This window comes from Mirounga angustirostris, unplaced genomic scaffold, assembly GCF_029215605.1.
Source record: "Mirounga angustirostris isolate CCGP_5_RB_7025 unplaced genomic scaffold, mMirAng1.0.hap1 SCAF_1, whole genome shotgun sequence".
Taxonomy (NCBI): domain Eukaryota; kingdom Metazoa; phylum Chordata; class Mammalia; order Carnivora; family Phocidae; genus Mirounga; species Mirounga angustirostris.
Window position 1 is genome coordinate 88,711,098 of NW_026991709.1, and position 19,293 is coordinate 88,730,390.

The following is a 19,293-nucleotide window of genomic DNA, read 5'->3' on the forward strand; positions in this document are numbered from 1 at the left end:
CCATAAAAACTGGAGACTCCGACACACAAGCGTTGGCTGTAATGTTGCTCTGGTGGAGTAGCTACAGAGGGTGTTGTGTTAGGTAGAGATGATGCACATAAAATATACTGAGGATATGTTTCCTAAGGGGAATTGCTTTATTCAATACCAGAAGCACATTTCTAAGGGTAAAGCTCAAAGTTTAAACTGTCACCTAACAGACAGAATTTTAGGCTTTGGGGGAAATAGTGGATGCTCGGGCCATTTCATGACAATGTCAATAGGAAAAACTTCATTTTCCACATGAGAGAAGAATTGAAGTGTGGGGAAGACACACTCTTATAGTAACACTGTATTTTCTGCATAAAATTAGAAGCATGAATATCTGCTACTTTCATCTTAGTCACAAGGAAGCATAAAGAAGGAAAAATATCAAAAGTTTCTTCACAGAATTAAGAAGTTTTTCATTGATCAAACAACTATTTCTTTCATTGTAAGTCCTTTTTGTCAGTGGCAGAAATAGCAATTCGATGCTTTTTAAGATAGTTTGGGTTTTCAAAGAGACATTTTGCTACTTTCCTGTGGAGATTACATGGTATTCTGTTAAAACCGCCTTATAAGAAGGAGTTTCAGAAAAGATACAAGAAGGAAGAGTGATGCAAAATGCTTTCATTTCAGAGTAGCTGGGTTTCAGTGCTTCCAACAGAACCAACAGAAGAAGAAATCAGAAATATTTTCTCCCTCATAAGACTTATATCACTCCTGAAATTTGTACAAAATCAACTGAGGCAAATTAGGGGTTTCAAAGCTAGTCACCTTATAAGTTGTTAGGAAAAAATTTGCATTTAAATTGCTCTGTGCAACTACTTTGAGATATTCCCCTGGAATGTTTATGGCTCTTTTTTTCATTAATACTTAAAAAATACAATTTCATAACCAGTGTATTACTACATCTAGTTGTATGACAAACAGGCACTTCATTTCATAAAATAGAAACATTCAAAGTGGTTTTGGTCGACCAATCAGTCAGTCGGAATACTTGGATTCTTCATATTGAATACTTACTAGTGAAGTTAATCTGAAACCATATCAACTCTCCACATCTATTATAGAAACTAGGTCATTAAAAGCTGTAACATAGGGAATAACTTCTGTTCCTATATGTTTTATCCCTAGGAGTGAAGATTGTCCAGAACTTCTTGGAACTTTTCCCCCCACATATTTTATATATATAAAAATACAGCAGATTTCTTTTTAATAGATAAATCTTAAGGATTATTTCAATAACTTGCTTTGACATATTCAGAGATGTCGATATAAGAAAATATTAAATGTGCAAAATGCTCTTTTAAATGTACATTTAAAAACACAATGTCATAATAGCTTTAGACTTGTATAAAAAGTCACTGGGGGGAAGTCTTCAATGTCAGAAAATCCTGTTAGATTAGAGCTTTTGCTTGAGGAATTGTAAACAAACTTCTTAAAATGCTGAGAGTTTTCTCAGTTCTTTCCAACCAAGACACTCTCGAACACATCAAGTCCTGCTTTGAAGTAAACCTGAGCTGAATTAATGCTGTTCAACACCTTTGACAGGGCTTCTTGAAGGGTCTCATTTGAGGCAAGTAACTTGCAGCGCTCCTGCGCCTCCAGGAGGATTGAAAACTGGCTTGTCTTCTCATCAAGGTGGTACAGTATATTTCTAAAAAGAAATAAGGAATGTGTAAATGTCCTAGGCACAATAGTCTTTTCATATCGAACATTGTAATAACTATTTCCAAGAAACAGTGACATTTGCAGTAAATGAAGAAATTATAAAAATACACTTATCAACATTTTTTCAACTTCTAATGATTTAATGGATACGACATTGGTCATCAAGCTTCCCATAGTGATGAGAGATCGTTAGACATTACATGCCCCCTCATGGAAGTGTACAATACTATCTATGAAACAGAATAAAGTAGTTTTGCTGAAAAAGTTGAATCTGAATCTGATGAAGCTTCTAAATCTAATTGCCAATAAATACAGGAGACAGAGAAATACCTTAAATGATAAAACGATGTGTTATTAGCAAATGTGAACTGCGGGGAACTCTGTAGGACAAATGATCCAGCTTATTCAACAAATAACAGCAATAAAATATAGGTGAAGGAAAACCTCCAGACTAGGGTTTGTCAACCTCGGGCTCTTGACATTTGGAGCTGGGTGATTCTTTATTGTGTAGCTGTCCTATGCATTGCAGGATGTTTAGCAGTATCCCTGGCCTCTAGCCACTAGATACCAGCAGCACTCCCCTTTAGTTGTGTCGGTGAATTCAGGCTGCTATAACAGAATACTATACACTGTGTGGCTTGACCAACAAAGGTTTATTTCTCACAGTTCTGAGGTTGGGTGTCTGAAACCAAGGTGCCAGCACGGCTGGGCTCTTGGTTGGAGTCTTCTTCCTGTTTCCGTTCTCACAAGTCCTTGCCTGGTGCACACACACACACACACACAGATCCTGTGTCTTCTCCTTTTTTTTTTTTTTTTAATTTTATTTATTTATTTGACAGAGAGAGACACAGCGAGAGAGGGAACACAAGCAGGGGGAGGGAGAGAGGGAGAAGCAGGCTCCCCACTGAGCAGGGAGCCCAATGTGGGGCTCGATCCCAGGACCCTGGGATCATGACCTGAGCTGAAGGCAGACACTTAACGACTGAGCCACCCAGGCGCCCCTCTTCTCCTCTTTTTATGAGGGCAATTGTCCCAATATGAGGGCCCCACCTGCATGAACTCATCTAACCTTAATTAGCTCCCAAAGATCCCACCTACAAATACCATCACATTGGGGTTAGGGTTTTAACTCATGTATTTTGGGAGGATACAAACATTCAGTCTATAGCAGTTGTGAAAATGAAAAATGTCTCCAGACTGCCAAAATTGTCCCTTACAGGGCAAAATTGCCCCTGATGGACAACTGCTTTAGACCAAAAGAAACATATCAACCAGTCATGAAGTAGAGACTTCACCAGGTTTTTACTCAAAGTGTTTAAAGAATGAGAAGCAGTGCAAAATTGAATACTAATTGGAGATTTGTTAATATTAAGGAATTGTTAATATTTTAGGTGTGATGATGGTATTTTCAGTATGTTTTCAAAAATGTCCTTATTTTCTAGAAATACATATAGTAATATTTGCGAATGAAAGGTTATATCATGTCTAGGATTTTGCTTCAGAACATCCGGGAAGAAAAAGGGGAGTAGAGCCATGGACAGTATGGATGGAACAAGATTGACCATTAGTTAAAAATTGTTGAAATTGGATAATAGAATGCATTATACATTCTCTCTTCTTTTGTATATATTTGATATTTAGAATGCTATCTTCTCATAAGTGTGGAGTGTATATTAAATGGTGCCCTGAAATTTATCCAAATTTCTTAGAAAGAAGAATTTGGCCTTGGGCAAATCTAAAGTGCTCCCTTTTATCATTGATAGATAGAAAGAGATGCATTTTGGCAGAAAACTATGGATTATTACATCATTTAACTTATTCCCAGCCCAAATTAACTGAAATTCCATGGTCTAATGAGAGAGGCAGATATAAATAGAATAGCTTGGTCTGCCCAGTGGATCAATACCAGAGTTTCTGTATGAACAATGTGCAAGGCCAGCAAGGGCAGCTGTACCGGAGCTGGGAGAGGGAGCCCAGCCATCCTATCGGCCCTTCCATACCAAGTGGAGGAAATCACACTTTTTCTTACAGACATAAGAAACCGGTGAAAGGTTTTAAGCAAAAGAGAAAGGTTATGAGATTTTATTTGGCATGATCACTTTGTAATACAAAGCCTGGAGAACCACTTAGTCCAGATGAAAGGGGACAAAGATGTGAGTTACACAGTGATGGTTAATTTTGAGAAGATGAAGTGAGGGCTATGGTACAGATTTAACTAATTTATACCTTCCCTGAAACTAACCTCCATTTATAGAGAGTTCTGAATTCTTGTTTCCTATCTCATCCTAACTCCTCTATCTCAGCTTCTCCTGAACTTCCCACTTTGTACTCTGTGGTGTACTGAATCTACCTAATCACTCACACCAGAATCCTGCAAGTCATCTCTTTTCTTTATGTATATAACTGGTCTCTGATGATAGTGACTTCCCCATCTTTTCAGGGTCTTTCCTTCTCTGTGGTGGGACCCTGTACCCTATATTTTAAAGGATATGCCAGGATATCATTGCTTTACACACCAGGTTTACTTCTTTATCGGGTCTCATTTAGTGTTGTGAACATAGGAGATCTTCAGTCATGGTGATTTAATTACCTAAATTTTTATCAGGCTTAGTTCAGTGATGGGAACTTAGTAGATCCTCAATAATATTGGTGTAAATTACATCAATCCATTTTATTTTGCATCTTAAGCATTAACTATTTAAGAATAAAACTGTCTTAAATTTCTGTCTTTGGAGAAAAATCTAAGTTGACAGTAAGTACATAGTGGGTGGCAGTAGGGCAGAAGATCTTTAAACTCTGAGGCTATTTCAATGAATTTTCAAAAAAGATCATCTAAAATGAGAACTATCGCTAATGATCTAATATTCTTGATTTTTGTGCCTATGAGTAAACTAGTAAACTAGTAAACCCCAGAGCAAGAAAGGTATTCTCTAGATTCCAAATATTCTTGAATTCAGGTATAAAACTTGTATTAGGAAACATATATTCCCTGAATATGGGAGGGAGAAAAACATCTTCCAAATGGAGTAGCAAGTGGATCATGTACAATTCTCTGGTCATAAGTTGTACTCCGATCCAAAAATTGGGATCTGTTTCCATAATTAGAACACTCTTTTTAGAATAGAGATTTCCCTTCTGCCATTCCCATAGTGTTCATAAAATTAAAGGGATTGTCAGAAGTAGCCATTCAACCATGCTAATGTAATCGTGCAAGCCATTATACATGTACATATGTACAGTATCCGTATGTACATGTTTCTATGTATAAGTTTTGATTTTATTAAAATAACTTAAAATAGTGAGAATTAGTGAAATACCTAAAGACAATTTCCCTAAATATTTTTACTCGTTTTGCATCATTAAGGGGGGGTGGGAAATAAAAGAAACCAAATAATACAGAGGAACCTTGATACCACCATGGAATTTTTCCAAATGGAGATAAAACTGCTTCAGATAGTCACATGTATTCTCCTACCTGACATAGCCTATATAAAAGTTATTTTTTTCATCTTTACATAATCTTTTTCAATTGCCATTTTTAAAAAAAGAGTGGATTTTTAGTGTCAGGATACCTACCAAATGTTTAAATTCATAGTGAGCCATTTAAACAAACAAACAAATATATATATATGAAAGGTAAATGATTTAATAATTAAGATCTTTTGAAGATAAAAACAGTTTAAAATATACTTTAATTATTCAATCAATTAAAAGGTACTCTTTTATAGACAACATATACTGCTTTACCAATAAGAATAACTAAATTAGTATAATAGTTATAGTTTTAAATTCTCTCCTTCTACTTTATCAGTTTTCTGTTTAATTATAAATCATTTCTCGGGAAATATATTTCCAGAATGTAAGAGTGCAACAGATATTTTGAAAAGCTATACCAAATACTTCCATTCCTGGAAGGCATATTGTTAAGCATGCTGACAAACAAAAGTATTATAATCTTGGTTATCCAGAACTGCCTCTTAAATGAACTGAATGAGTGCAATTAATATATTATGGGGAGCATGTTTAATAATTTTTATACTAGTATAGTGACCTTTGCACATTTTCAAAACCCACTGGCACAAAATATATTCCTACATACACATTCTATGGTTATTAAATGTTAAATATTATTAATATTAAATTTAATGATAAGATATTAATAAAACATGCTCATAAAAGGTTACAAGATTAATCCCTCAATGATAATTCATTTAAGCATGAGCACAATCTCTAATATATATATGTAAAATTTCAGCATAACTACTATAAAGTATCTAGAAGAGTGATAAGGTCGAAGACTAAAAATAGATCCTTAAAAGAATGTTTAGGTCTAAAACACAAGAAATATAATCTCTCTTTTTTTTAAACGGGAAAGCAATACATATACTTCTTAAAGACCAATGCAATAGAGTCTACAGTGCGCCAATATTTGCTTTTTCTAAGTGGTAAGCAACACAGTAACATACTTTTATAATGACTGTAAACAAGCCATGTGAATAGAAATGGATCCTTTTTTGGTTTGTGAAATTCCACAAGGAGCTAAACACATTTTCCATATGCTACATATTTCAAGTAGTAAGCTGTGGCAAGCTATTATGTAAGATAAACACTCATATCCATTTCTACCCAAACGGGATACAAATCAGCATAAAACTACAGATATTAAGATTCTACTTGAAGATAAGTGACCAGATTCTTTCATCATAATGTAAGAGAAAACTTTCATTTTAGGGAGCTGCTGGTATAACTTAAGTTAGTTGATCTTTATTGTGATAGAAGTTTTTTTTTTTTTTTTTACCTGGATAGATTGCTTTATCTTATAAACAAATTAGGGATAACAAAAATATCTTTAAATTTTCATGAGAAGAAAAATTTCTCCTACTGATTTCCAGAAGTAGCTCATCTTTTCCTATCTTTCTTTTGTGTACTAAATGTGTACCATTTAGCTTCCTACTTATATAAAATAAATTTCTGTATTTGGAGCCCTTTTTCAAAAAAGTACCCTCATAGTATTTCAGTTTTAATATTTGAATGGAAGACAAAAATCAAAACCCAGCCATGTTTTTACATTTCATCACATACATTTCCATACATTTCTTAGTTCTGAGAACTTTCTTTCATATTCAATCATTAACTTTAAGTACTCCAGGATCATCCTTGGAGGGCAAAACTACTGTACCATTTTTTAATATGCAAATTATTCTTGCCTTTGAAAATATTTCAAATTAGATCAATGATTCTGATGGCAGCTTCTAAGCCAAAAGCTCTTTGTATTCCCATTTATGTCATCAGCATTAAACCTCAGTAAATGGAGTTAAAAGATTTCAACAATATATACTATATCAGAGTACTCAAATATGTCTTGCTTTCTCAGTGATGGGTCATATTTTTCAGCGTAGGGTAGACTGGGAATTGGCAAATAGCCAGTCAAAAGACTCATGTCTGGCAGGAAAGTAGGGTGGAAAGAAAGTAAGAAAATACACTTGAAGAGTTTCCATGTCAAGAGTCTGCCTTTTACAATCACAAGGAATTATATACCTTAACGAACCATTCCTGCTCTTATATACACCTGTGTAGTCCAGTTCAGAAAGTTTCCTTGTAGAGAGAATGGACTGTGTTATTAATTCAATAAATCACCATCCTATTTGCATACACACAACATGTATCTCAGTATGGCATGTAGAGACATCAGACCTAATTAAAATATTATTTAATTGAAATCATTTTTGTAGTTATCGTGCTTAAAATAACATTAATTCCACCCTCATGCCTATCTTCCCTCATCTGTAACAATTTGGATCTTAAAATGTAATTCATACAGTCATCCTGACCCACACACAACACAAAGAGACTACTAAAAGGAAAGTGTAATACATTATTGATGACACTAATGAAATTACAACACACATCACTCATCTTAATGGGTCTGTTTCAACGACACATCATGGCGACCAGGAAAGAGCAGTGCCAAACTCAGAAACCTAATTAATAACTCCCACAGCATCAGTGAAGGAGATGAAGCATCTTTACTCAACTGACAAATCTTTCCCATTCAGCTTAGGCAAAGGAAAACTGAAGAAAATGAATTTTGAAACAAAGTGAGCTAAAGTCTTCATGAGTCATTTCCTTGTGTGTGAATTAGCAAATTAATGATGGAAATGATGACTCTCTTTCAAATGTTCCTTCTTATATTAAGAAATGGGCATAGGATGCCACCCATCTTAAACTTGAGTTAACATTCATTATACTTCATGTTGAGAAACTCTGAAATGAAATCACAGTAAATAATAAACCATGTCTTTCAAAACTGATTAGGCATACATGCTGCATGCAGAGACAAAAAGCCAGCTCAATATTTACAGTTGTGGCTACTTTTAAGGATTATACTAACTGTACTCCATAGTTAACAGTGGACTGCTGTAGGTATATCAACATTAGGAAAGACCATTTGACTTGGATACTATGTCCATGACAATTCACAAAATACACGGCTGCACTACTTATAGTACACATATCTTTTCAACTAAATTTGAATTTGGTCTATACTTGCAAGAGCAGAATGAGAATTAAGACCATTGTGATATTGCCAAGCCAGAAACTCACTCCGCAGACAACTGAGAATGAAATAACACGTGTAGATAGTTTACAAAAATGGCTGTCATTATTCCTCTCCTTCTATGCAAGCCTCCTCAAAATATGACTGTAGCTCCAATCCATCAACAAATGGAGTCTATTCCCTTGCCTACTTATTCTGGTTTGGCCTTAATATTTGCTTTGACCAGTAGAATGTGGCTTCTGTGGTGAGCCTATGCCTTAGAAGGTCTTGCATGCTCCCTCTCTTTCTCTGGAATCCTGCCAAACCACCATGTGAATGATCCTGTTAGCCTGCTGGAAAAAAAGAGAACACATAGAGAGGAGCTGTTCAGCTGAGTGAGGCCCTCCTATACTATCTAGCCCCCAGCCAAGTTGGTAGCCAAAGCACTGGTTGCAGACATAAACACAGGCGAGAGATACCCAGCCTGGCCCAGATCAGGAGAATCACCCAGCTGAGTCCAGCCTAGGTGGCCATACTGAAGAATTACAGACAAAATAAATAGTAGTTTTAAGCTACTAAATTTGGGGGTGATTTTCAATGGGGCAATAAATGATTGATATGAGTTGTAGTGTTTTACTTCCCTGTGGGAAGGGAAAGGTTAATGTTGCTATAGGAATCAGGTCTCTATTCTCTCTTATTAACATTGACAGAGTACAATGTATGCTGTGGATTTGACAGTTTTTTAAGTGACTAGCTGCGTTTGGAAGACACTGTTGAAAAATCATGCGAAACAGTCCCCATGATGTATGCATTACAAAATTAGGATACCTGTGTTCATCTGTTCGAAGTTTTAAAATCTGTTTGGAGTAGCAGGTGAGATTTTTCCACTAAACAAAAAATAAGTTAATCGTTATAGCTTACTGGTTTTTTTGGTTTGTTTTTTGTTTTGTTTTAATATGGATCATCTTGCTGAGGTACAGCCCAAGAAATGAACAAAAATATTTCTGTTTGCATTAAAATTACATATAAAAGAAAGCAGAGAACAGTAGAATGACTTAACAACTGTATTCTATGTCTCAAGACTTCTCAGTCCATCTAGCTATATTATTTCTCAAGAGAAGTTCCCTGAGAAGAGGATATCTTTTAAGATATTCAAGGAAGACTCCCTTGAATGGTGCAGTGCTTAATGGCTTACCAATAAAGAAAAATTGTATTTCTGCACTCCAGAATTTCCCACTGAATCAAAAGGGGTCCGAGAAATCAAAGATTAACACATCCTTAGCACCTTCCAGAATTTAACCACTTTTTTCCCACACTCACATAATTTTTTTCTTGTCTTTAACTTCATCACTGTTTTTTTCTTTCCATCTTACTTCCACCTGTATGAATGGCTTAGACCTCAATATTTAGGTGACTTTTCTTTCTTAACTTATTTAGAAGTCATTTTCTCTTAGTATGGGAGTTTCTATCATCAGCACCCTCCAAGGACAATTTCATTTGAATGCCCTATAGACTCTTGTCAATTAACTTAACAATACATTTCCTTTAATCTGTACTCCAAATATTTGCATTTTCCCTTTCTCCATTATTCTTTCCTTACCTTCATTACCTTTAGTAAACAGCAATGCTGAGACCACAAAACCAAACAAAATAAGTAATTCAGGTTTTTCTTCATTTATTTTTTTTTATTCCAATAGTGAAAGGGATGTGAACTATTTGTTTTGAAAAGTTCACTCTAAAGGCAAAGGTTTATAATTTAGGCTGTGTCTATTTAAACAAAGCAAGTAATTGAGCCAATATTGATCTTTTTGCTTTTTCTACTCAACAGCCCTTATTTAACATCTAATATGAGTAAGTTGCTGTGTTAGGCGCTCAAGGATAGAAAAGAGTTTACAGTCTATGTTGAAAGCTAAGCACATAATGAATAAATTATTATTTAATGCATTTAGAATGCGTTCTATGGTATGAGATTATTTAATTTCATATTTTACAAAACTTTTCACCTTATTTTATGTATATGTGTATATATACATATATATCTTAGACTATTAGAAAATATTGGCTTTGTTATAAATGTTTTTGTGTATCTTATCTATGTCATATACTTTTTATGGGGATATAGTACAATTTCTATAAATATTCTATGCAGTCTTCACCACATGTCTTATGGTTTGTGGGAAAATCTCCAGGGGTAGATCCTGATAGTATCAGTTAAACTTGGCTCATTTGATTCCAATCACCGTAATATTGACTCAGATAACATAGTCCTAATCAATTCAGCATAAGGTAATTCCTTAATCAAATGGATTATTTCAACAATGGGCATATGTTGGGAATTGAATTTGAAGGGAGACTTTCTGCAGGACTTTAAGAGCAGTGGTTCCTTGCTTTTTTGAAAGGACCACTAAAAGTTAATCCCTTTTCTGCTTTTGAATAGTATGGGTTATGGATATGAAATCTGAAAATGGTACATCCACTTTTTCCAACAGGAGGAAAATCAGCTTTGACATGATACCATGGAAGCAGAGCTGAGAGACAGAAACATATTCCCTGGTCATATAATAGAGATGCTGAACCTAAAATCTGCTTTGACTTTCAATTATGTGAGTGAAGATACTACTTTGTGTAGGGTTTTATGCTACTTTCCATCAAATGTATCCAGATATACAATACTTATTAATTACATAGTTATTAAAAACACATACATATTTTCCTTAATAACTATAGATATTTTTTAACCTGAAGATTTACATAACTTATTTAGTTGATGTTTGAAAATAACCTCCTTGAGCTAAAAAATGCATGGCCTTCCTAAATAACAAGTATTTTATTTGAGATGATTTGAAAATGTAGAAATTAACAGAACAATAAAGTGTTTAACTTTAGCTAGAAAAAAAACTAAGTAGAGTGACTATCTGAGCTATGAATGTTGATCACAAAGGTTGGAGGTATATAATGAAGGAATGAATGTTTTGACGTAAAATTACTCTAAAAAAGTAGGAGGATTACCTTTCATATTTTACAGAATTGTTACACGTTAACTTACTAAACATTCACTTTGTAAATGTGACAAAAAATAATGTTTTAAAGGAACTCTGGTGCTATTCCTTAGCTGTGTAAATTTGTTCACAATTTACAGGAGTATTACTGTCTGTAACTATTTTTGCTAGTATAAGGAAATAAAATGCTGTGGTTTGTACCTGTAAACAAATGGATCCATATACAGTTTACTATGCAAATTAAAAAAAAAACTAAAATCACCTAATTTTGCAGTCTTATTAATTGTTTTCAAAATGTACGTACTGGATAGGCAAATTTCTATTATGTTGAAGTTGATGTAAAAAAAATACACATTGTGGATAAATAGTAGAAATATCTATTCTTTGCTTAGGGAACTCGAAAAGAAGATGTATTCATTTGCACTCTTAGTCATGGGTGTCAGGGTTGAAAATGGTCCACAGATACCCAAATCAAAGTCCATGTGCATTTGGACACCAATCAAAACTAATCATGTATAATTTAAGAAAATATAAATTTATTAAAAATGTGTATACTGTAGAATCTCATTTATATGTGGAATCCAAAAAAATAACCCCAAAAGCATAGAAACAGAACAGGGATTGGTGGTTGCCAGAAGCAGGGTGGGATTGAGGGAGTGGTGAGGGGAAAGGGTGCAGGTGACCAAGAGGTACAAAATTCCATAAACTTCCAGTTATAAGGTAAATAAGTTGGGATGAAATATACAGCATGGTGACTATAGTTAACAATATTACATTGGATAATTGAAAGTTTCTAAGAGGGCAGATCTTAAAAGTTCTCATCACACACACACACACAAATCTGTAACTATATGAGGTGATGGATGTAAACTAAAGTCATTGTGGTAATCGTTTTGTAATATATAAATGCATTAATTATGTTGTGCATCTTAAACTAATACAATATTGTATGTTAATTCCATTTCAATAAAACTGGAGAAAATAAATGTGTTAAGTAAAATATTTAAAAAGTATGTGTATATATACACACACACATTTACAATAAATAAATATATATATATAATTTATATATATATTATAATTTACAGAAGTAATGAAACACATTGAGACCCAGGCACTAATCAAGAGAAGCTAAGTATCACAGAGTACTTCTAAGATTCTGCCATAGGAACAAGTTTATGACACTGATGTCTATTTGACACAGTGATACCATCACCACTGCACTGAGAACATTCCTTTACCATGGCAGCATTGCTGTCTCTTAACATTCACTCTGCCACTGTCAGAGTCTTGATCCGCAACTAGCATGAATAATCTTGAATTGCCCTTACATTTTTGTGTCACTTATTTCAGATTTAAGGACCTGGGAGAGACCATCCAATTGGCTAACTTAGGTCACATGCTTGTCCCCTCACTCTGGAACAAACTATCTGGACCTATTCAACTTCCGTTGAGGGAGATAAGCGTTGCTTCCTACCAAGCTCACAGGGAATTGCCCTCATATAGGAAAGAAGTTCTGATATTAGGCAGTAATAAATTTTAGAATGTCAACCTAACAAATATCTACTACACTAATGATGGAAAGGGAAAGTATATTCCAACAGGGTTCTCTTAGAATTATCCTCTATATTGCTGTTCTACTGCATAGCACTTTTCTCCCTTCTATTAAAAGCTAGCAAGTGCTCTATAATATTCCAGCAGTGGTTATCAAATTGAATGTGTATAAGAATAACCTGAGGAAATTTTAAATCTGCTGAAGAAATTCAGATGCAATGAGTCTGAGATACATTAGAGGAGTCTGCATTTTTCCTACTCTGTTACTTAAACCAATTGGGAGATACCCATACACCCTTAACAATTCCCTCCAATGAGTTTACCTTTACTAGGAGGTCTTGTTTTGTTTCCAAACATGTTTATTCCAGTGACATGTGCCATTATATACAAAATTACATCATGTAATTAACATTATGTAAATAATAACATACTAAATGTAAAAGAAAGTTATTCCTATAAAAATAAAACTGAATGCATTGGGCTCATACATTTTAATTGATAAAATGAAAATGTTGGATTATATTTGAAGAGATAACTGAAGAGATTATTAACAAAGGGAAGGGAGGAATATACTGACAACAGAGGGGGAAAAAAATCTGCCCTCAAATTGTTTTACAAGCAACTATTTCCTGTTCCAAGATGAGGAGACAACCTGGAAATCTTAAATGATGCATCCTTAGTGTGGCTTAAACAGGAAAGTAAATCTAGAATTTCAACTCTTAGAACAGTACTCAAAAAAAGTCCCTGGTCCTATATCAAAGATTGGTGAAATATTTCAGTTAAAATAAACGCCTTTCAATCATTTGCCCATTGATGGGTTCTGATTATGTTAGATAAAAGGATGTGTACCTTTTAGACAATATTTAATCAAACCTTTACTCCTAAAAATAGGAAGGCAAATAGGTATCGTTTTGAGTTCCATTTCTCATAGACTGGTGCTCGTGGCTTGAAATGCTAGGTTGACAATGGATTGGTGACCATTTTGGGCCCCGAAATAAAAGAGATCTGTTATTACTTAGACTCTTATTTGTAGACCCTCCTTCACTTATGATATTTAGCACATTCTCTTGGTAATAATGCATAGGTTTCTTGAAGTAATCAATGGATGTATAAACCAAGCTATCACAAAGGAAGGAGAAAGTCATAATAATTTGGTTTTGCTAATTCACATATATTCAACTCCAGTAATCTGTTCTTAATTTATATTCTAACTTCCCTAGTTTTCCTGTTTATGAATTTGAATTAACTGAATTCTCTCTAAATTTTTCCTTTACTAGGTGCTCTAGACTGTGGACTTCTGTTTTTTTAAGCAATAGTCCAATTTGTTATTGATCAATTATATTTAAATAAAACAATTAACATTTATGTATTTTTCTTAAATAACTTTCACAGATATTAGCTCTTTTGCAAGGTATAAATAAAATAAAACTAAAAACTAGTTTTTGAAGTAACTGACTTTATTCGGTGAGTTCAGTTACATTAATCTATATCTACCTTCTTTCTTGAATCCTAATATTTAATATATGCAAAAAACATTGCATGCAGTTCTTAACTAAACTCTTTGAACTGTGGCCCCAAATAGAGAGGAAGAAAAGTAATCTGTCCTTTGCACTGGAATTCCAGATACCAATCATCTTGAAATTTTGTTCCAAACTTAATAAATGTTCTGGCAGACACATTAATCCAATATTCTGAAAATATCATTAAGTGAATTCTGAGCCATACAAAGGCAAAGACCTCTAGTGGTAGAATGGGACTAAAGTATGTAAATGTTGGGCAATCTGTAAGAGGATTGTTCAAGTCCATAAATTACATTAAGATGATTAAATCATATGTGATGGTTAGGTTATAGAATCTTAGTATCTTTAACATTTATATAAGGACAGATCCAAGAAAATCTACCTTTGGATAAAAACAGGAGAAAGAATGTGGTAACAGCCATACTAATCTCATAATATCTAAGAAAAATCTAGGAAGAATTTTAGAGTAGAAGATAATAGACATCAAAGAAAAGTAATTCCCTTGAGAGCTCACTCAGGAAGTATTTATGAAACAGCAAGGACTACGTGGGATACAAAAGAATTAGAAAAGTGCTCTCCATTCCACAGTTTTAAATGGAGAAGAGTGAGTCGTTTCAGAGCTGTTGTCTTCTGCATATGTGGATAACCTATTTAAATCAAAGCAAAACTCTGAAGTTAGAGAATTCTACCAGTTTTTCTTGCTCAGAAGACCTCAAAATGTAAAATAAATTTCTAATAATTTTGTATATTTTGTCTCCTTCCCCTCAGAAAGAGACAATTCAGAGATGTTGGAGATCATGTCTAAAATGTAAAGATACCAAAATTGATAGACTGATAAAGATGTAAAAGGACATCATAGCCTATTATGTAACTTTATATTGTTTTATTTTCCATAATTAATTACATTTGATCATTCTTCACCTTATATAGAGTCAGATGTCAATAGTTTCCAAGAAATTTATCTTATGACCAAATAGCAGAAACTAAAAACAAACAAACAAACAAACAAAAAAAAACCAAATAGCAGTAACTACTAATACTATGGCTACTAGCTTAGAATTAAAATATACTGTAGATCTAGTTTTTTCTCCATTATTTTAGAAACACTCATAAAAATCCAATTAAAAGTAAATGGAAACGTATATAAATGTGTAAATATATATGTATATATATAATTTCTGCTAATTTGAGAAATAATTAGAAGAGGATATAAATTTCAAAAAGTACATAACCAGTTTTATTTAGGTATTTTGATTTTTTTTTTAAGTGGGCTCCATATCCAGCACAGAACCCAGTGCAGGGTTGACACCGACAACCGTGAGATCCAGACCTGACCCAAGATCAAGAGTTAGCTGCTCAACAGACAGTCGCCCAAGCGCCCTGCAATTTTATTTAGATTTTAATTTTTAACTGAATTTTCAGATATTTCATCCTTTAAAAATCAGTGTTAACTATAAAATTCAAATTACTTATTTCAAAGCAAAGAGAAAATTATTTATCAGAACAAAGCATGCTGGCAACACGAATCTCTTATGTACCTATTAAAAATAATGAAGATTATCGAACAGTTGAAACTAAAGACAAGGTAAACCTATGACAAGAGCAAAAATAATGATTTTTTAATCTGTAAGTAAATCAAATAATTGTGATATAGACACATTCATCACAGAATATTTTTAATCATGTCTAGTCTTAATCTTGTACAGTTTTGATGTTACATATTTAAAAAGAGATCTCATACAATCAGGTAAACTTTGCTTTTCCTTTTCAATGGAATTTGGAAATTGTTATTCCTTTCCCAAATGGAGATGAGGTACAATGATATCAGTTGTTATTGCTACTATTGAACATCAGTGAATAAATGAAGACTTTGAAGATAAACCATACCAGCTCTGCACTCCTATGGTTTTATTAACACATAAAGCATCAATTCGGGAAAAAATTTATGTCTGATAGTATTTTGGAATCATTTCTTCTCCTTTCTTGCTACTTAAGTATATATAATTTGTCTATACATTTTTGAGATACATGTATGTACACATATGTGTGTATATATAAATACATGTATATAAAAATTTCTATACATATATAAATAGATATATATTTGCAAATATGTGTGTATATACATATATAAATATACAATATACATGCATACAGAGAAAGAAAGAGAGAGATTGGTATGTAATCTGTCCCACACTGGACTATGATGAAAAAAGTCTAAATTTTATGTCCTCTTCCTAAATCATATAATTGAATAGGAAGCTTTTTGTTATACTACAAAAAACTCCATTTATTAGTAATACAAATCAATAAGAATGAAAGACAATGCAACTGAACAAATGTTTTATATTCTAATAGATAAAGGGCTATTTACATTGTTTTATGGGCACCAAAGTAATTATGTGAAAATAGAAAACCCTACATTATTTATAGGCTGTAGAACAATTTCATAGCAGCCCGTCTTGGTATCTATTCTCAAATTACTAACACTTCTTCCCATTTTTCCCAACTTTAATTCTCATTATAATTACTTTATCAAAATAGGACTTTCTTTACAGACATACTAATTATACTACTTATCATCATCCTACTTGATTTCATACTATGAGGTCACCTGGATATGCTCAATGCTATAAAGGACCCACTGTGATCTTTGCCTTGCTGAGGGAGGAAGGATAAACTAAAAAGGGTAACGTTTGAAAAGAAAATAGGTGGGGTGCCTGGGTGGCTCAGTCGTTAAGTGTCTGCCTTCGGCTCAGGTCATGATCCCAGGGTCCTGGGATCGAGCCCACATCGGGCTCCCTGCTTGGCGGGAAGCCTGCTTCTCCCTCTCCCACTCCCCCTGCTTGTGTTCCCTCTCTCGCTGTGTCTCTCTCTGTCAAATAAATAAAATCTTAAAAAAAAAAAAAGAAAATAGGTATCACATTCAAAAAGTAATTACAACAATAAGGAGAAATGGAAAAATATGAAGGAAATACTAAATGGTCAATATAAAAACCATGCCTATCTGAGTCTAAAATCCATGCTCTTTCCCACAACACTAAGCTTCTTGACCCATTACCACTTCTTAGCTCCAGGATTTGTAGCTCATTAAACATATTTAATTCCCTGAAATTCTCCTTCTTCATTGGTAAAATAGGGTATATTACTTACAGTTATTACTTGCAATTATTATAAAAAATTAAATGAGCTAAAACATGTAAAGTGCTTAGCTAGTGCCTGGTGTATACAGTAAATATTTTTTAAGTGGTAGCTACTATTACTTGACATTTCTGGGTTTCTCCTCCCTCACCCCTCTTAATTCTCAACTGACTTTGTCCTTAGTATCATACAACTGTGAGATCACCAGATGATTTCTCCTGCCCAGGAAAGAGTTCATCCACAAGGAACTTTCAGGGAACAAGGGAAAGACCACTGTAAGGGTTTACCAAGATATATATCACCCCATGGAAGAGTCTGTACCAAGAAAACCACTTGCCTTTTTATATTTGACCATACCTTTAACTATCGAAAATGCCACCCATTCACTTTTGTTATAATCACTCTACTTTCCTAGCGCTGCTTTTTTTGCAGTAAATATATTTGAAAGAGGAAGATTATTTTACAACATGTATGCAGGTCAGAATAATTAGCTGATAGGGATGACACACACACGGACATATATACACACGTTTGTGAAAATACATGTTATTAAACATTATTTTAAACTATTATGGGAAATGTACCTTGGTACATTGGTAAACTAATAAAAGCAGGCTCTTTGTCATTTTTAAAGGATCATGGTAAATTAATGAATAAGAATTTCGTATCTTCTGACTTGGAGTATGGGAAGAGATCCAGCTACTGGCTATGAGAGGTACTAATGAGGGGACAGGTTTCTTATGGTCTGGAGGAACTAGAACATGAATTTGATGAATTTCAGAGAGGACCCCAACTACTCATGTTTTGCCAAGAACCCCAGGCTAAACTTTGTTGATTTCTTCTTGGTGCAACCATGGCATGTGGTTAATGGTTTTATCACAGCACTCATCACACACCATTGTTACTCTTTGATGGATACATGTCTGTCCTTAGGCAGAATTCAAGAACAGTTTCTTGTTCATTGTGTATTTATCCATGTTTCTAACAAGTAGATATGGAATAAATTTGACTACATAAATCAATAATGGTAGTAATAACAATTGCTAATATTTGTTGAGCATTTAATATATTATAAGGCATCAGAATCTGTCATCCTGGGGCACCTGGGTGGCTCAGTCGTTAAGCGTCTGCCTTCAGCTCAGGTCATGATCCCAGGGTCCTGGGATCGAGCCCCACATCGGGCTCCCTGCTCGGCAGGAACCCTGCTTCTCCCTCTCCCACTCCCCCTGCTTGTGTTCCTGCTCTCGCTGTCTCTGTCAAATAAATAAATAAAATCTTAAAAAAAAAAAAGAATCTGTCATCCTAAAACATGCCACTTTGGAATAAGAATTATTTTGAGCTGAAGATAATTGAGAAACTATAGACACAGAAAAGTTCTCTATCCTCTCCAAACTCTCAATCACTGGAGATGAATCTAGATTCTTATCAGCCCAGAGACAGCACCAAGAGGAATATGTATAACAAACCTTACTAAAACAACTCTGGTCATCTATTAGTTTTTCCCCCTTATTACCTTCCTATACAGTTTGTTGTCCTTGGGAGCCTAAGACCCTTTTATTTGAGGGTCTTGTTACTTCTTTACAAATTTATTGTTCTTCGTTAAGATTCTATATAAGCCCACATTCTAACCCCTCCTTCGAGTTACTCATCACTGAGTTTCTCTACTGTGCATGTGTGCTTCACATCTTAATAAAGTCTGTTTGTTTTTTCTCTCACTAATCAGTCTTTTGTCAGTCTAATTTCCTAGTCAGAGAACCTAGAAAGGTAAAGAAAAAAAATTTTTTTCTTCTTTTCCCTATAATATATTTAGCAATATTCTAAGCATTTTACATATTTTAACTCATTTAATCCT

General features: G+C 34.0%; 1 protein-coding gene across 1 annotated transcript in view; it reads right to left on the minus strand.

Moving 5' to 3' along the window:
• Nucleotides 1-496: 496 nt before the first annotated feature.
• Nucleotides 497-19,293, minus strand: part of NAALADL2 (N-acetylated alpha-linked acidic dipeptidase like 2) — a 1,210,813-nt gene continuing 1,192,016 nt past the window's right edge. Inside the window, exon 16 of the mRNA XM_064590309.1 lies at nt 497-1,678. Coding sequence (XP_064446379.1) covers nt 1,480-1,678 — 199 coding nt within the window. The 3' untranslated portion in view covers nt 497-1,479. The remainder of the gene's footprint in view (nt 1,679-19,293) is intronic.